Source organism: Benincasa hispida, chromosome 9 (genome assembly GCF_009727055.1).
Source record: "Benincasa hispida cultivar B227 chromosome 9, ASM972705v1, whole genome shotgun sequence".
NCBI classification, from domain to species: domain Eukaryota; kingdom Viridiplantae; phylum Streptophyta; class Magnoliopsida; order Cucurbitales; family Cucurbitaceae; genus Benincasa; species Benincasa hispida.
In genome coordinates, this window is record NC_052357.1 from 8,709,967 (window position 1) to 8,730,614 (window position 20,648).

Consider the following 20,648-nt stretch of genomic DNA (forward strand, 5'->3'; position numbering starts at 1 on the left):
TTAATATCTTAAGTTAAAATGTAATACAATACAGAGGTTAGAAGAGAAATGAAGGACTCTGCGTCAAGGCTGTCAGTGGTGCCATGGATGAATGATGGAGATGTCTCTCTCGAGCTCTATCTCCAGCGAAAGCTCCGGTTGTCACTCGGTCTGGTTTGTGGAGGTGAAGAATTCTCACTGAAAATCTTGCTTAAGCTCTCATCTGTGATCGCAAACCTCTGCCTTGAGTCAGAAGTTCGGATGCTTTGAAATGAAGGTCCAAGGGGCTATTTATAGGGTTTAAATGCCGATAGCTATCATGAATGCGTTATGTCTCACTACTGCCTTTGTCATGGTATGAGCAATGTCATATCGTCTTTTCTTGTTATACTCCCAAGGTATGCGTCCGAGCTTGATTCAGCTGACGTATCAACGCGTTCTACCCATCTTGCGATCGTCCTTCTATTATGGTTGTCATTCCGTGGCCGCAATCTCCAATTGATCACCGCAACTTCCATGCGATTGACACATTCGATCACCGAATGCATTCGTCTATGCGATAACTCGATTTTCAGTGCAAGCGTTTGTCTTTGCGGTAGCCTGGCTTCAGCGCATGCGTTTGTCTACTTACTTATTTCTATCGCATGCATTTGATTCCTGCGATAGCTACAAAAATAGACACTTTGGCACGGAGTAATGCATAATATTGGGGTCAATGAGGATTTAGGTGCTAATTGAAGCAAACTCAATTTTTCGCAAATTCTAAGTATTATCACCGTATTTTCTACTTATTAGTCCTTATAATTCTAAATAAAAGGCTTATAATAACTAGCATTTCATCCAGTTATCAATACGTTAACTTAAAAATAAAATAAGATTAAATGTATTTTCTCTCTCCGATTGAAAATGGGAAGAAAATCTCAACTAATTAATAGTCTACAATAAATGCAATTTCTCTCTCCAACAGTAAAGTTGCTTCGTAAATATGAAAAGATTTTTCCAATGCATATTTTCTATCCAGTCGACCACCGTAAGGGTTATTTTGGTCCAAAAAATTGCATTAAATCCCTTATATGAAAATATCCAATTATTTGGACTTTTTTTAAAATAAGTTTTCAAAATGGATTGAATGTTTAATAATCCCTTCTAACTAGTATAACCTACACATAACTATGTTATTTACTATTTCAAATCCCCTCTTTATTACCATATGTTTACTATTTGTTAGTGTTTACTATTTTCAACAATTAGAGTGTTTACCATTTTCTACTTAAACTAAAACAGTTTTCACTCCAAACACAGACTATTATAACCATGGAGGTGTTTGGAACTAAGTTGGTTATTATAGTTTTATTATAATCAATGAGTTATAATACTTTATATTTGAGATGCAGAATATTTTAGTCTGGGTAAGAAATAATAAACACAGTAACAAAAAGAGAGAAATTATATGTAAGAAATAGTAAACACTGTAACAAAAATTATAAACACTATAATAAAGAGTGATTTAAAATAGTAATATTATAATTAATTGTAAGTTATAACAATTGGTAACACCAACTATTACTATTGGACCCCTGAACTTGGAATGGGCTATATAATATTATAGCCCACTCCCATCTACTTAAAGTTGGGGACCTAAGCACTCCCTTACATACATACTATTATAACCCATAGACACTACTGACTATAGTAACTAATTTAGCTCTCCAAACACGCCGTATTTCTTTAATTGTATCTATCCATAACTTAACTAGGTGATTTTTCTAAACTAGGGTAAATTTTAATCAAAATATAAAGTCAATAATAATAATAAACATACTGTTTAAGCTTCTAGAAATTAGAAGTGATCGTCATCTAAAATACAATAACTAGAGATTATACATTATTCTTATTTTTAAGGTTCCAATTTCATCTAAATCGAGCATAGCTCAATTAGCATATAAGTGTTAATAATCATGGTATTTGTGGTTCGAATCTCCCTACCCCTAATTATATTTTAAAAAATGTTCGAATTTCAACCCCAAATTATTGGGGGGAAATTATAATGACTATTAAATGAATTTAATTTTGCAAAACTACAAATACCATTAACAAAACTTCATTTTTTTTTTCCATAAACATCAAAAGATATTAATGTATAGAGTTTTTTTTGTATGAGTGACCATTTTCAAATTGCTTTTATGATTGATAACCCGACCTCACAAATGTATGAATTCTAACCTTTTGCTTACGTCACATCTCACTACCATTTTTTTTTATATACAATGTTTCACGTTAGGGATGACCATATCTATGTAGCACTAACGTGATGTTCATCTCTATTGCAATCTCCATTTTTATGTTGCGTTTTCCTTATTTTTTCTCAAAGTTTGTTGTATTTTTGGGTGAGAAAAATAAGCTCGCAATAGAGATAGATCGCGTTGGAGCTACACATGGTCATCCCTAACACATACGTTAGAATGTGTACCGTTAGTTTGTTGTGTTTTCCTTAATTTTCTCACAATTTGCTATGTTTGAATAGAAAAATTAGAAATCGCAATAGAGATTATAGGCTTTCTAGATTAGAAAGCCTCGACTCACACAATTAATTGTAGTCTCAAACATGAAGTGAGCTATAACAATTTACTCCACCCATCTGTGTGGCCCAAACAACCTTAAATGATTTTTCATTCCCTAATAACTAGGGATTATAGGGTAAATTACAAAAACTACCTTTGAAGTATAGTGATATATGCAATACACCATTAAACTTTCAATTGTAAAAGTTGAGCCCTCAAATTCATATCAGTGTTAAAATTAGACCCTACAACTTACAATAGTTGTAGAATTGGACTCCTGATGATAAAAGTTGAATTCTCAAACTTATATAATTATCTAATTTTGATGGTTTAAATCTAGCACTTGTATAAATTTTAAAGTTCAAATTTATAATTAAAAATTTGAAGGTATAGTTGTAACTCTAATCATATGGTTTTTGTAGTTTGTCATACATTATATTATACCATTGACTTTGTTAATAAAACATTAACCAAAAAATTAAAAATAAAATTCCTTCCCCATGTCATTCTCTCGTAACCAACAATACTCTTTGATCTTTTCAATCTTTATTTTTCTTTTTCGTCGTTTTTAATTTTTTTTTTTTTGCTTTTTTTTTTCTTTATCTTGTTGAGTGCTTCAGCAATGTGATGTCATAACTCTTGCGAGAATGTTTTTGGACCTATAGAAATTGTCATATTCCCTTCTAACTAATCCATTATAACCCTAGTTTAAAACATCGATATCCGAAAATATCAAAACCTTGATTTTAAAAAAATTTCGATGAAGCTATCGATAAATTGTTGATGAATATTTCTGAAAAAAAAATTTAAAAATAAATTTAAAATAGTAAATAAGTATTTTTTATTTTAAAATAAGTTAACATGTATATTCTTTATACTATGTATATTAGTGATATTTTGTTGTTATTTTTTATATTTTATAGATTTTTTTACAATATAGTGGAAATATCGATTCATCCCTTATGTTGATATTGAACCTATGAAATCGTGAAAATATCGATAAAAATATGGTCATTTGATAAAAATTTAATGCTACGGTTCTGACACAATCTGCATTTCCCTCTTTTTTTTTTAATTTAATTTCAATTTTATTTTCTTGTTATATATATTGGCAATACTTATAGGGTGAAACATGCGACTAAATAAAAAATCTTTCGGAGAACCTTCCTTTTGTTTATTTATTTTTTCTATATCTAAAAAGAAAGCGAGGTGGTGAAGGTACCAAAAAAATAAAGAAATAAATAAAATAGATTAATAATTTAGGAGTAGCTGGACTAAATCAAAATTGATAAGAAATATTATTAAAAGTAGCACCGAAAAATATAATTCCAAATATAAAAGGGCAAAAAACAATAATTATTGGAATCTGAATGTCCAACTTGTTGCACATATTTAAATATATTATAGACCAACATATAAAAAAATTGTAAATATCTATGTGTTCTCTTAGTCTAATCAGGATTTGGTAAACAAATGAAATATATTAATTAATACAATATAGTTTTTCTTAATCAAAAGATAATATAAATTTAATTCGTAGCATGTTGCAGTTTTTTAGCCGTAGATCGGTATATGTCACTTTCTTTTCTACGGCATTACGTTTATTTATTTTTTTTTTTAAAAAAACAAGTGCAATATAAAAATAATTAACGTAGAAGACTAAATTAAAGTGGATTTTATGAAAATTTTAAGTATTTTAATTTAATAGAATGAAAAACCATTTTGAAATAAATTTGAAAATATGAAAAATCATTTTGAAATGAATATGAAACTAAGGTCCTAATAGAATTTAAATTCAAACAAAATTTTAGAATTTTATCAACTAAATATTTGAATGCAATATTTCTCCCAGAATGAGGTGTATATTTTTGTTTCATTACATCTTTATATTTCATAAATCTGAGGTATATACAATATTCTTAATAATTTGAGCTATATAATTCTAATTGGAAATATACTCTACATATATGTCTGATTAATATATATGTTGGATTAAAAGATATATAAAAAGAAATAGGGTATGAGAAAAAATTGTTCAAATTAAAATTACAACATATATATACAAGAATTACAGAAAGTGCATGATTTAACATTTAATATTTCACTCTTAATCAATAGTTTAGGAAATATATATACAGCAAAGTGTGTGCCAACATTTTGAACATGATCTTAATATTATTGCCATATGAATCTTACAAGAAGATGATTAAGAGAAAATTCATCCATTATTGCAGTTAAATATTAAAATAATATACATTAATTGAATATCTAAATATGGAAAAAATTATGTCATTAAAATATAAAAACTAGCAACTTTAGGATAAATTTGAAACATAAAAATTTGCAGATTTTGAGCCATGCTTGAGTTTAATTTCTTTTTTCAAGATTGACATTTATGAAATATATAATTGAAATGGTGATATTTCTTATAATTTTTGAATAATCAATAGATACAAACTTGATATTGACATGAATTGTTGAAATCTTTGGATCTTTATTTAATAAAAAGATATTTTTCTTAAGTCTTTATGCTATCGTTGATGAGGCAACATTTAGGTACATTATTTTTTTTTATCAAGATAGTTGAAATCTTCATATATCTGAAATTATGTAAATGGTCATATACTAGATGTCCGACTCCTCTAGATAATCATGTTTTATTTATCTGAAAAATTTCTAAGGATGTCTGAAAATATCTAAACCACCTTGTTTCTTTTGGAGGATTGTCTTCAAAGGTGTATTATTTAATAATACTCTTCTACATTCAAATAATATAATTAAATATATATAATATTTTAAGTCCGTTTGATAATTATTCAGTTTTTTTTAATAATTTAATATTTTATTATTATGAATTCAAGTTATATTAATTTTACTTGTTTTTGTTCTTTTGTAAAACAAGTTTATTTGCGTTGTTATGAAATTATTATAAAATATATGACACTAAATATTTAATTTAGAATCCTATAAAATTCTACAAAATTCCAACCATATTCATACATATGAGTTTTTTTAAAAAAGTAAAATGGGATTTAGAATCATGCATGGTTTCCAATCATTTAAAAAGACAACATTCAAATAAAGAACATATACTTCTGACTTTCTTATTAGTACTTGAATTTGTTATTAAGACAAAATCATTAATAAAAAAAAGTGAATTATTCAAATTCTCTACTCCGTAGGTTCTATTGAGAGGGATTAAAAGAAAAGGAAAATTCGGATGTTGTGTCCTGCCTGCACTTATCTTTATGCAACTCGAACAATTATCTAATAAAAAATCGTCATGTGACAAATTTTTTAAAAAACAAAATCGTTTATTTATTTATTTATTAAGTAAAAGAAAGGAAAGCATGCGATTAAATATCATTTCTGACATGTTTGTATGCACGAAAAAAATAATATGAGATCACATCATAGCCTTAGAAAGGTCATATTTTGCTTCCTTTTGTGTCAATATTAGATTCCATATCATATATATTTATGTAATTTAGTGTCCCTTTCAATTGCTTTTGGGGAAAGAAAGGTTTCTCATCTTTTATTCACATCATCCCCACCTAACTCAAATCTTTCTAACATTTAAATCAACAATCACATCATCACCTAAACTTTCTTTCCCTTTTTAAAACAACTAATGCCTTTATGGTTTATGGTGCTTTTAATGTTATTCTTATTCTTGTCTTTGCTCTATGTAGTTGCAACATTTCAAAAGTATGCCATTTAAGTTTCATTTCATGACTATTGGGTTCTTAGTTTTAAATTTCGAAAATTGTGTTTGCTTTTCTTTTTTTTTTTTTAGCGGGAACAATATTTTAGTTTAGGTAATGTATTTATATTCGTTCGAATGTATAATATAATCTATGCTTATTCGACACTAACCATTACATTAATATAATAAATATGTATTAGACACTAGTCTACTCTGTACAATGTTTTCACTTTTTCTCTCTTCATTAGTTTTTTTTTTTAAAATTTGCAATGGGTGACAAATCCAAAATGTATAATTAGTGGCATGTCTTCAACATATGAAAAATTGTAGATATGAAAAAATTCTCAAATTTAAATTTTCGTTTATTCCGTATTCGAATTTTGCACCTTTAACAAACTCACGTTTTTTGGTATGTCAATCAACTATTATTCCATATTTAAAGTATATCAGTTGTGCATTTTTTTTCAATGTTTTATATACTTTTTAAATGATGTTATTTCTTTCATTTTTAAATATAAATGTACAATAGGTTGGGAAAATTCAACCTAAAACTCACTAACACTCAATTTAGTACACTCATTTTGACACTTTGATCGTGTTTAGAATAATTAGATAAAAACTGTATTGCAATAAAATCATTTTTATGATTTTTTTTAAACACTTAAATAACTAGTCATTTTCAACAGTGTATCAATAATATATCAAGTGTATATCAATAGTGTATCAAGTTTATACTAGTAGTGTATAAGATGTATATCAATAGTGTATCAAGTATATCAAGAGTATTATGTGTATCAAGTGTATCACGTGGATTAAGCTTATTCTTTGCTATTTGCAAAAGTAATAAATATGGGCTATGAGTCTAATTGAAGCCTCTTTTAAAATCTCTTTAGTTTTATAGTTTTTTTTTAATCTCGGTTCTAACTTTTTCTCGAGAAATTTGTATTCTTCGTTCTAATTTGAAAAATTATAATAAAAAGCAAAATAACGGAAAATATCAACTAGTATAGCACCATTTAAAATTTATTGCATATATGACAAATGTGACTAACCACCTTTTAAATTTTTTTCAATTTCCAAGTTTGCCCTTCTCTATTTGTCTTCCTATTCTTTTTTTTTCCCCATTTTTCTTTTCCTTCCCCGTGTTTTCCATTTTTTTTTTCATGGCTTACTTTTACTTTTAAATTTTTTTCTTTCTTTCTTCGTTGTTAATTTTGATTTTCTATCTTTGATTTTTTTTTTTCATTATTAATTTTTTCACTGCTTAATTTTACTTTTTAATTAAAAACCAATTAATTAAAAAAAGAATTGAAAAAGCTAGATTTCGAACCAAGAAATTAAAAGAACTATTTTTTTCAATATAAAATTTGAGATCTTTTCTAAACAAAATGAGAGATGAGAACATAACAAACAAACTTTTATTTATTTTTTTTTTGTAGGATTTTAAAAGTATGAAAATTTAACCGTAATAAATTTCTATCACTGATAGTCTGTGATATCAATAATAGACTTAGTCTATTGGTGACAGGATTTCTATCACTGACAAACTACATGAATCGGTGATATAATTTAGGTAGATATCGTAATATTTGTGTATCGATAATATCAATTATCAATGATATTAGTGATAGAACTTAGATAGCTATAAGTCATATTCATGTCTTAGTAATATCAAATTTAGGTAGATATTAGTGATAGAAGTCTATTAATGATAAAATTCTATAATTGATAATCATGATAAAAATTTCTCATTAATAGCCACTGATAGCTTTGAGTGTTAATCTTTCAAAATTGATAGTCACAAATGAAAGTCTATCGGTCATAACCACTAATATTTTCTATCATTGATAGCTTAGCTTAATATTTGATGATTTTTTTAACAGTTTATAGCCACTTATAAACGTCTATCATTGATAGCCAACTAAGCGAATTTAACTAATAAAGTTGAATATCGAACTAAAGTGTAAGCGGGATGCCTAGAAGTTATCATTAATAGCATATTATAACGATAGAAGCCTATCAACGATAGCATATTATTTGATGTTAAAAAGGAATGACAGAAGTTATCTCTGATAGCGTGTAACCAGTAATAAAAGCTATCACCGATAACCATGATACAAGTGATCGTATTAGTGATATCGATGATAGAACTTAGGTGATAGTCATATATCGATGATATCAATGATATAAAAGACGATTCTATTTGATAAAAGTCTATCATTGATAATCATTGCTAAAAGTTATCGATGATAGCCACTGATAGAAGTTATTAGTGATATCCATATATTAGTGATATGACCTAGGTATATATCAATTAAATGAATGATATTAATGATATTGGTGATATGACTTATGTAGATATCAGTGATAGTCACTTATAGACTTCTCATTGTTAGACTTCTATCATTTATAGTTTTAAATGTTAATCTTTGAAAGTTGATAGTTTCCTTTCAAACTTGACAACTACTTATAAAAGTCTATTATTGATGGCTATTAATAATAAGTGTTAATATTTCAAGTTTGATTCCAATTGATGAAAGTTTGCCACTGATAACTAATAGCAAAGTAAAAGTTAATTTTTCAAATGTTCCTATTTCAAGGTTGAATTAATATTTCTCAAATTGAAAGCAATCACCGATAGCAGCTTTCACCGATAGCTTCAATTTGAGAAAATCGAAAGAAGAAGTATGAAATGGTGGGCTGCACGTGGATTTTTTAGTCATTTATCAGTATAACTATCACGGATAGCTGCTATCGGTGATATTGACGTTAATTTTGTGTCGCATGTCCCTAATATATTTATACTTGTTCCACATTATTTATTATTTTGAGTCTGATTGTTATTTGTGTAACTAACCCTTCTAATTTTTCTCTCTTTACAGTTATTCGTCATAAATGTTTATCATTCAATCTTCAAAATGTTTTTATAATATGATCTATATAACTTTATTTTTCTATCTTCGAATTCTTGCCAGCTCTATTAAGCTTCTCTCTAGAATTTTTATCTCTCTTTAAAATTTTCCTTCGTAGCATTTCTCTCTCTTAAAATATTTTCTTTACTTCTCTTTTTTGTTTCTCTTAAGTTTTTATTTATCTCTATATAATGTCTATCACTTTCTAATTTTTTCAATCTCAAATATCATATTTCCTTTTGTTGTTAGTAATTTGATGATTCTAAAATTACCTTTGAAAAAAATTAATCACATAAATATACGTTTGATAAAATTAAATCACTTATATGAATCTACTACCAATTACATTAACATGTCAAAATGAACATTTCTTCAATCCCACATATTATCACACACACACACACATATAAAATTGAAGCCAGTTTTGTCCATTATTTTCATTTTCGTATCTAATAGTGCGAAAAAAAAGGAATGCCCAAATCCAAATTGTTCAAGAATAGTGGCGTTGAGTTTCTCGACCCTTTGCCTTAGGATTAGTCAGTTATATTCCTCAATGGGGACAAGAAAAGGGATATAATTCAGCAGTAGAGTATCGTCTTGATGTGACAGAAGTTATCAATTCGAGTCTGATTATCCATATATATATTGGCATGATGTATAACACCCTTACAAAATTAATTATATTCAAATAATTTAACTTAAAACACTTATTCTTAGAGTCAAAACTTAACATGCCCTAAAATCATTAAAAATAATTTTCAATTGTAGAAAATCACTCTACCACAATCAATATAGCTAGGTTTGGTCTTGAGATAGAATAAATTTTCGTGTCACACCCATCAAAGTTGATTAATTTTGCGTAAGATATTGGAACATGGTTGAAAAGTTGGACTATACAACATGAAATAAAAAGTCAAAATTGTACAAATATTTCAAAGTATATCACTTCTGATTCAAACCCATGGCTTCATTATAAATACCAATGCATACAGCTTCAAATCTTCACCAATCCAAAATTAAGTGCATACCAATACCCCATCACCTATTATTTCTCTTCAAAAATTCCAACAATGGCCTCAGCTAAATTCTCTCTAACCTCTGTTTTGATGACGGTTCTCGTCTTCACCATGGTTCTCTCTCCCATGACGATTCCAACTGCCAATGCTACCCGTGTGCTTCTACAGCAAAGTAAGTTATGATTTTGTTTGATAACTATTTTTTTTTTGTTTTTGTAAATTAAATCTATAAATAATCACTCACAATTTCTTTTGTATTATGCTTTATCTTTTATTTTAAAAATTCAAATTAAGTTTCGTAAACGGAAAAAATATATATATATATATACTTCTTTTATAAACTACCTATTTTTTTTTTTCTAGAATTTGACTCAGAATTGAAATATCTTATGAGTAAAAAATTAAACTGTGAGAAAACTAAAATAAATATATATATATATATATATAAAGAAGTTACAAGGTTTTTTCAACCTATTAGTATTATAGGATATTTAAAAAGAAAAAAAAAAAAAAAAATAGAGCTGTCTCTTGAAAAAGATACATGTAACTGTGTATATTTGCTTGAAAATTAGCATCAGACCCAAAAATTGGTATAATATAAAACAGAGAAAATGTCATTTTATTTTCGGATCAAGTTAAATTATTTTCTGGCCGAGACATTTTATTTTGAGTCAAAACCATTAGATTAAAAAAGCTTAAGCTTATTGGCTTAGGATAAATTAAATTAAAATTTTCATTTTGAAATTCAAAGAAATTTGAGCTTTCATATTTATATTGTTGAGTTTGGTGACGTAGTTAATAGGCCGCCGATATGCCCGGCCTGCGTGTGCTGCGAGCCAGCACCGGCGGGATCCTGTTGCCGGTGCTGCGCTTCTCCGATCCAGACTTCATCTCAGAACGGGTCGCCATGAAAAAAAAACTTGCTGCTCTGTCCATGGGAGTACACACATTAAAGGATTTGAAGATGCTTTGAGAATAAGGAGAAGTTCACTCTCCATGCAAAAAAATAAAAAATAAAAAAATGTAGATTTGTTTTAATTTGGTTAATCTCTGATTAATATTGTTATATGATGTTAATGAAGTCAGGTTGATACTCTAAGAAGAATAAAAGAGTGAAAATAATATAGTTCAAAGTGTCCGTGAGTTATTTTGTTCTTTTGTTTATTATATTTTGCTTGGTATGGAGAAAATTTTTGGTATTCTAGCTGGGGGTGTTAAAAAAAGCCCGATAAACCGAAAAAATCAATAAACCCAACCCAATCCATCCGATTTGAGTTGGGTCATCAACTCATTCGGTTAGGTTGAATTCAAACAAATGAAAATTTTTGGGTTGGATTGGTTCAAGAGTTCATTTAAAGTAACCCAAACTAACCCGAATCAATCAAAACTTATTATTTATTTTAAATTGTATTTTTTTATACTTATGATACAACTATATATACATATATTTATTTTTGTTTTATTTAATTTCATTACTTTTATATAATTTATTCTCTAACAATTTATAAAATAATTTTTTAACACTTTGAAAAGAAAAATTGCATTATAAACTGAAATTGAGTTGTTAATCTTAATTCAATATATAAATATCTTACCCAAATGAAAGTTAGGGACCAAATAAAAATTAAAGTCAAAATTTCTTAGATAAAAATAAAATATTCTAAAATTTAAAAACAGAACTAACCCAAAATATAGAGACTGTTTTTTCCCCAAATTATTAGGAAACTTGTGGTTTAGCTCCATTTCAAAAACTTTACCCAACTTTCAATATATGTAACCTATACTAATCCCCTATGTCATTTACTTCAACTGCCTTGCAATGAATATGGATTCAATTGCATCTATAGACAATTACTTGTGTGTGATTTAAATTCATAACTTAACCCCTCACAATTTATAATAATAAGTACGAAGAAGAAAACAAAAGTATAGAGATTGAAGGACTGAAAGTACACATTTTACGATATTTTAGCAGTCATAACATCTCAATTCATTAGTATATGTGAAATAAGGGCATGTATTGTCACACATGACCTTAAATCGGGTTAGTACATTCTTTATTCACACTGAACTTTACTTTGATCAACACCAAACAATTCATTTATATTTCTAAACTTTCAAGTCAAAATAGTGACAGTCTGAACCCATATAGTTTGGTACATTTAATAATCTTTGACATTTTTTATTATACTTTCTTCGATAGAAAAAATCACTGAAAAAAGAGTTGGAAAAGTCTTTCGTAACGCGACTTCTACCATTTGGTTGCATTATGGTTGGATGCTCTCCCATTCAATATTCTCCCCTTTTATTATAGAATTGACAAACAAACAATATAGAAAATATGAAATAGTAGAGAATTGATACAAAGATTTATATAATTCACTAGCAGTATGTTAGTTACTTCCACGAGATAGAGGGAGAACAATTTTATTAGAGAGAATGTTACAAAATACATAACGATGGTTCTTCTATGATTAGAGAATTTATATAGGTGTACATTTCTAAATTTTAGGGTCATAATCGTAAATAAAACGAATTCAACAGCGAGACCCTCATACTTAATTGTTTGAAGTGCCAGATAATAGATTCAAGGTATTCCAATACATTTTTTTTTTTTTTTTTTTTGCATGAAAACAATTAGAATTCAAACATACCACGTTTTTTTTATCAAGTAGGTGACACTTTATTATGATCTCAAAGGTAGTTGTCTAAATCCTGACTAAAAAAAAAAAAAAAATCAATTCAATAGGTTTAGTATCTATCTTAAGGGGAAAAGTATAATGAAGACAATGTTAAAACAAATGGGCCTGCAATTTATGAGATAAAGAGAGAAGCATAAGATCTGCATAAGGATTATAGTAGTTCGGTCTAATAGACCTACATCCAGTAGCAGAGCAAGGATGTTATACAAGGGGGCACAAGTTCAGCTAAACATAATTTAGATGCATTGACATAATATTTAACTTATATTATATCGTCAAAACGATTAAAACTAACTAATGTATAGATAGTGATGGATTCAGATTACATGTTAGAGTGCACAACTTTATATAAATTAAAATTTTAACTATTAAGGTCTAAATTTATGTCATATATAGTTCTTGAACTTTAAAATATATATATTAGACTACTAACTCTTGATAAGTGCATATAATATGTAGTGCCAGACATTTTTTCTAAAAAAAATAATGTAACTATCGGCTACAAAATTGAAATTGTGAGGTTCAATTAGAAACAATTTTTTTTAATCTAATAATGATTAATTTTTAAGCATTTCAAATATTTATAAGACTTTTATATACTAAATTTAAAGTGTATATATCTAGTAGACATTTTTAAGGGACTTATTAAAGTTAAAATTAAAAGTTTAGCTACTTATAAGTCATAATTTTAAACACTAAAAATTAAACTTGGATTGACTTGGTTTTAGAATAATGGTAAAGTAAATAACAAAGCAAAAAAATCATATGTACAATTGGTGTTTATATGTCTTAATTTTTAAAAAATAAAAATAAATAATCAAATAGTTACCAAATGAGTCTAAAATTTTAAAAATATTTATATATAAACACGAACATATATATGAAGAAAATAGCTGTATGTATATATATATATATAAAAGAAACTTTAAGCAACAAAAATTGGCTAAAAGAAAAAAGAAAATAAAACTATCTTGGGGTGGAATAAAATTTTGGTTGCCAAACTTATAGAAGCTCTTTCACCACCACTGAAGCAAAGTACCAATTTATGTCTTAAGAGGGCACGTGTTATTATATGTTTAATATATACAAAAGTATTTTTTATATTTAATAAAAAAAATTTATATCTATATGTAATACGACGCGATTTGAGGGGTGACACGTGCCCCTCCTAGTCTTGTCCTAGCTCCGCCCTTGCCTACATCCACTGTCAAAGGTATGAGTTTCTTCTCTTATTCAAGATACTTTTTAAGGTGTTTTAGATCTTTATAGATTTCTTATATATCATCTACATTTTTCCTTCCAGATCTATTTATATACACATATATGTTTGTAAGGATGTCACAAAACAGGTAAGCTATATATATATATATATATATATATATATACAAATTGTTTATTGTTTTAACAAATAGTAACAACTTTATGTATTCTTGTAATAATGATCAAATAGTAATAGCTTTCTATTTTCTTATAATAAGTATCGAATAATAACAACTTTCTATTTTCTTGTAATAAGTATAGATGAATTATAACTTTAGCTTTGAAGTTTAAAGGTAATTGTTTAGATCAATTTCTTTTACAACTCTCCACCTTGAGCTAAAAATTACTCATACCTTGACTTTGTTTTATAGCTTCACCCTTCAACTGGATGGTCTACTTTACTATTTTAAGTAGACACAGACAGTATTCTGGCTTGGACTGAGGCACAACTTTAGTAAAAAAATAAGATAAGTTTTCTTCTGTCTTAACTTTCTCTATTTTTATTTCACCTTTTTCTATTTCATTTATGATGAAATGCATTCGTATATCCACATGTTTGGTTTTGTCATGAAATTGAGGGTTTTTAGTTAGGAATATAGCACTATAATTGTCATATTTAATACTTACTATCTTTTGATTAAACCCAAAATCTAATAGGAGTCCTTGAAGCCATTTAGCTTCTTTAACAACCTCTGTTAATGCAATAAATTCTGCCTCTATTGTAGATAGAGCCACAATGGACTATAGATTAGATTTCCAACTGATAGTATTACCTCCAAATTGGAAAACATACCTTGTGAGTGACCTTTTGTCTAAATCATCAGCAAAGTCTGAGTCAGAGTAACTCATAAGAGTTAGGCTAGTTGAATCAGGATGTCCATATAAGAGGCCCTTCTTTTGAGTGCCCACTAGGTATCTAAATACCCACTTTGTTGCCTCCCAATGTGCCTTCCTTGGATTTCCCATATACCTGCTTACTAAGTTGGAATAGTGAGCTAAATCAGGTCTTGTGCACACCATCAAGTATATTAGGCTACCTGTGGCACTTGAATGGGAATTCTCTCCATTACTTTCTTCTGTTCTTCAGTGGATGAAGAGTCTTTGGCAGATAGTTTAATGTGTTGAGCTAGGGAGGTGCAAACAACCTTGGCATTTTCCATGTTAAACCTCTTTAATACTTTAGTTGCATAGTCTGACTGATATAGGAGCAAATCTTCCTTATTTATGTTTTTGTAGATCTCCATCCCTAGAATTTTCCTTACAGCTCTTAGGTCTTTCATATCAAATTCCTTGCTCATTTGAGCTTTAATTTCATTTAATTCACCCATATTACTTCCTGCCAATACATATCATCTATATATAATAGAAGATAGTCTTCTTCCTTATTGTCACGCTTCCTTATGTAGACACAAGAATCATAGCTGCTTCTTCTGAACTATAGGCTCGATATAAACTCACCAAAATGCTTATACCAACACCTTGGAGACTGTTTAAGCCCATATAGGGACTTCTTTAGCAAACAAACTAGATCTTCTGACCCATTTTTTGTCACACCTTGCACTAGATTATCCTCCTAACATGGAGGGAATGGTGACTGCAGCAGTTACCAACCTTTTTGGTGGCACTTTCTGCCTATCTTACCTATTAAAGATTGCTCAAAACCCTGAATACATACAAATTAAATCAAAACTTAACACATTTACATTACAGGGTTTCACAATATTATTCATATATGAATATTACAACTTAGTGAACCCCATCTAGAATATTAGTTATTAGTCAGACACATGTGTACTAACTAATACCGATCTTCAATTACGCTTCCTTTAACCTGTTTCTTTGAGTGGCAGAGCAACAGCAGAAAAGTCCTCTGGGAACTAACCACTACCTGGAAAGGAAAACATTTGAAAACGTGAGCTAGAAGCCCAGTGAGTGACTTAATAAAACGTAAAACTCATGCTTAAACTGAAAGCTTGAAAACATAATACTGGAACTGAAAATACACCAAAAAAACGTGTACATAAAACCTTTTAAACCATTGTATCTACAACCTGAATCTTAGTTGAGAATGAACATTCACTGCTCTAATTCCCAACGTCAAGCCATGGCCAGATAAGACCTCTATTTCGACCTGTTCAAGTTAAACTATGGCTAGAAGATATCCCTACGTCGATCTCTTTAAATATACCGATGGCATCTTAAGCAACATCCTTAAAACATAAACGTTGTTAACAACTCTTAAACATCAATAATCATCATTATTCCCTAGTTGAGAACGAGCATATACTGCTCTAGCTCCCAACGTCTATTATCGGCCAAGAGACCCATACCTCGGCCTCTCATTCAGACCTACCTACATACACATGGAGTTCGCTATGTACCATTAATACCTTAGGTACATTTATTTAGATACCTTCCCTACCTTCAGTATCCCTATTCATTATGTTTAGAAATACCAACGCATGTACTTTGGCAACCTTAGGTATTTAAAACATAGTTCGTCAAGCTTCATTCAACCTTAGCTTTAACCATAACGCATGCTTCATACTTTGTGAAATAAGTTGGCTTCAAAAATATTGAACTAGCTTGTAAAACCACTAGCATGCGTTAGACAGGGAAAACATACTTGGGAAAACTCATACATTAGTAAACATCATGCGTTGATAAACATTCATAAGCATTAGCAATTCCAAGCTATCCTTCTAGTCTATGAGAAGATACGACTGCCTTTATCTTTAGTTGAGAGTGAACTACTAAATCTAACCCTCAACGTCAACCTTAGTCGGGGAGATCTCTTTTGCTCAATCCCTTGACGTCGTATTACCTATGTGTATGTGGTTATAACTGAGTACCATCGTACCTTATGTACCTGACTAGGATACCTTCTCATTGTCCTTAAGTATCCTCAGGTACTTGACTAGGATACCTTCTCATTGTCCTTCAGTATCCTTAGGTACTTGACTAGGATACCTTCTCAGTGTCCTTTAGTATCCTTAGGTACTTCTGCTCAAATACCTTCTCAAACGTCCTTCAGTATCGAGCTGTTAAGATACCTTCTCATATGTTCTTCGGTACCAATTTGGTCGGATACCTTCTTAAAAGTCCTTCGGTATCAAATTGGTCAGGTACCTTTTCAAGTGTCCTTCGGTACCTAATTGGTGAGATACCTTCTTAATGTCCTTCGGTATCAAATTGGCTGGATACCTTCTCAAAAGTCCTTCGGTATCAAATTGGCCAGGTACCTTCTCAAGTATCCTTCAGTACCAAATTGTTTAGATACCTTCTCAACGTCCTTTGGTATCAAATGTGTATTTTGTAACAACAAATTAAGTTCCATAGCCTAGTATTACATAAGAGCTATTCCATTGTCACTCATTTACACAAGAATTCATTCTCCTGTAACCTTCCTTTAGAAAGCATATATCAAATTAGAACATAGCTTTTGTAATGGTTACACAACATACCTTGGCCTGTGCTACACACATACAATCCGAGAGATATGCATTAAATTATTCTTCAACAATTTGTTGCTTGAAGAAGTGTAAATACATTGTTAATGTCATTGTGCTTTACTTGATCATATATACGTGAATATTAAAAAAACTTAAAGTTTACTTAGTCACTCACAGTTTGTTGGCCTCTTAACGTGTTATACGCCTCTCCTATCTCTTCTTTGCCTGAAAGAACATAATCCCCAGTTAAACTACTTAGAATTCTTAGCAAAATACCTCAAATAGTTCATTTACTAATGGAACTTTTATCAACAAAAATAGTATTTCTAGCGAGAAGAACATCATGAGCGAGATCACCCACATGAGCGAGACCACCCTTATGATTGAGATTTACCATTCCTAGCAAGATTTAGCACTTTCTAGCGAGATTTAGTGCAAACCAGCGAGATTCAGTGCAAAATCAGTGAGATTCAATGCAAAACCAGCGAGATTTCCGTCCCTAGCGAGATCCACCTCTCGCTCTCGCTCTTGCTTCCTCTTGTTCTCTCTCGCTCTCGCTCACTTTCGCTCTCTCTCGTTCCCTCTCGGTCTCGCTCACTCTCGCTCTTGAGCTGCCTGCTTAATCTTCCTAAGCAGCTGTCTGCTTATGCCCAAATCCTCTGTTATAATTTCAAAAATTCATAACTCAAAATCCAGTCCTCTTTTGAAGAAATTTCCTTCTACAAACATGTTTAGAATTGAGTTAGCAACATTATCTTAAAATTTCAGCTCAAAATGACTCGTCGTTTAATTTAGAGATTCAAAACTTCATCATTGGCCCCAATTCAAGCAACTGCCTGCTTGTTTAATAATTCTCAGTTCAACTTTCAAAATTATATAACTCGATTTCCAGGCCTCATCTTAAAAAGTTTCATTCTACAAAATTGTTTATAACTGAGTTAACAATATTACCTCAAATATTTAGCTCAAAACGCTTCGTAATCTGTCCAAACCGATGGCCTAGATTCACCCAAGAAACGAACCCTTTGACTTTATTTTGCCCCTTCGGCCTTATTCTGGTGAGTTTTCTTCAGCAGCCCAGCCACAAAAAATAGACACATAGAGTTTTCGAATGCCACTAGAATTACACAAATAGCCTGAGTAATCTGTCCAAACCGACCCAATGAATTCAACCTTCTTGCTTATATTACCGCCCAAAATCCAGCATGAACCCTCCTTGTGCCACCTGGCCCACTATTGGTGATGAAGGGCTAGGATTGAGCAAATTCCTTTTGTAACTTCACTCACAATATAACTTCAGCACTACTCTTCATTATATGGCATGGTCTCATTCATATGCTTATTATGCATTCCATCTTCTATTCTTCCTGAGACATGGCATTATTTAACTCATTAGAAGACATCACATTACTTAAAGTAATTAGGATTCGGGTTTTACATTTTTCTTGTAACCTTTAGGTTGAGACATGTAGATAATTTCTTCTAGCTTTTCATGTAGGAAAGCTGTGGTCACATCTAGTTGTTCTAGCTCTAAGTTTCTAGAAGCTACAATAGCTAGGAGTACTTTTATAGAAGTGTGCTTCACCATAGGGGAGAAATATGTCATTGTAGTCTAGTCATTCTCTTTGAGTGTACACCCTAGCTACTAGTCTAGCCTTGTATCTCACTCCACCTTCATCTGCCTTCCCCAACTTTTTCTTAAATAACCACTTGAAGGAGAAAATTTTCTGTTTAGAAGGTAGAGTAGTCAAAGTCCATGTCTCATTTTTATACAAGAAGCTCATTTCACTGTTCATTGCCTTCACGCACTATTTGCTTTCTTTGCTGTTAACTGTTTCTTCATAGCTTTTAGGTTCATCATCATTTAGGTCCTCACAAAGGTTAGCAAAAGAAACATAATTATCCTTTTTGTACCTTTGTGATGACCTTCTTTCCCTTCTAGTTCTGTCTCTTGTTAGAGTGTAGTCCATTAAGTTTTGAGGTTGAGGTTCTTAGGTTTCTACTTGGGTTTCTGTCTCTGTCCTTGTCTGTTCTTCTTCAAGCTGATCAAGGTGATCAGTTTGAATAGGATTGAAAGGAGTTTGAGGAACATTAGAGATTCCCATCTCACAGTGGTCTTGAGTCACTGTTCCATTACCGATTTTCAACTGGTTTAGAATCTTTAGAGTCTATATAGAGTACTTCTCTCTGAATACAACATCTTTGTTGATTATGCTTCGATTAGATTTAAAATCCCACAACTTGAACCTTTTAGTTCCTTCTGGATAGCCAATGAACATATATTTCATAGCTCTAGGTTGAACCTTCCCCTATTTGACATGAATATATCCCACACAACCATAAGGCTTTAAGAAAGAGAGGTTAGGAGGATGCTCTGACCAAACATCCTCAAGCGTTTTAAAATCAATAGTTGTGCAAGGACTCCTATTGATAGTAAAACAAGTTGTAGCCACTGCCTCTGCCTAAAAAGACTCTTCCATTTTAGCTTTTGAAATCATGCATCTTACTTTCTCTAGGATAGTTCTATTCATCCTCTTAGCTACTCCATTTTGTTGTGGAGTGTAACTACTGATCTATGCCTTGTAATTCTATTCCCAGCACAAAAACTATTGAAGTCATTGGCTAGGAATTCTAAACCATTCTTTATCCTTAAGTATTTTACTTTCTTACTAGATTGATTCTCAACAATAGATTTTCAATTTTTAAATTAATCAAATGTTTGGTCATTGGATTTTAGCAAAAACACCCAAACTTTCCTTGAGTAATCATCTATTAGAGAAAGAAAATATCTTGAACCACTTCATGAAGGAATCTTTCTAGGTCCCTACAAGTCAGCATGTATGTAGCTTAGAATTTCAGTGGTTGTGTGAGTCCCTTTCACAAACTTCTGTCTCTTAGACTTCCCATAGATACAATCTTCACGAAAATTCAGCCTCTTAGTACCCTTTGACTTGATCAGCCCCGTTTCTGTAGCTCTTGAATTCCCCTCTCACTTATATTTGAGAGTCTTCTATGCCATAAATCAGTCTCACCCTCTTCGAGCTTTTATGCTACAAGTGT

The 20,648-nt window shown here is 30.2% G+C and overlaps 1 protein-coding gene across 1 annotated transcript; it reads left to right on the forward strand.

The window, feature by feature from the left end:
- Positions 1-10,163: 10,163 nt before the first annotated feature.
- LOC120084509 lies at positions 10,164-11,307 on the forward strand. The gene is made up of 2 exons (XM_039040303.1): positions 10,164-10,346; positions 10,970-11,307. Exons 1-2 carry the CDS (start codon positions 10,229-10,231, stop codon positions 11,083-11,085), a joined length of 234 nt encoding a protein of 77 aa, XP_038896231.1. The 5' UTR covers positions 10,164-10,228; the 3' UTR covers positions 11,086-11,307.
- Positions 11,308-20,648: the final 9,341 nt, after the last annotated feature.

What these genes read in the sequence shown, in the direction of transcription:
- LOC120084509 (XM_039040303.1), top strand. Translation starts at nt 10,229, where the DNA reads ATGGCCTCAGCTAAATTCTCTCTAACCTCTGTTTTGATGACGGTTCTC. An exon ending in CCGTGTGCTTCTACAGCAAA is followed by an intron (nt 10,347 to 10,969) that starts GTAAGTTATGAT and finishes TTGGTGACGTAG; the next exon opens with TTAATAGGCCGCCGATATGC.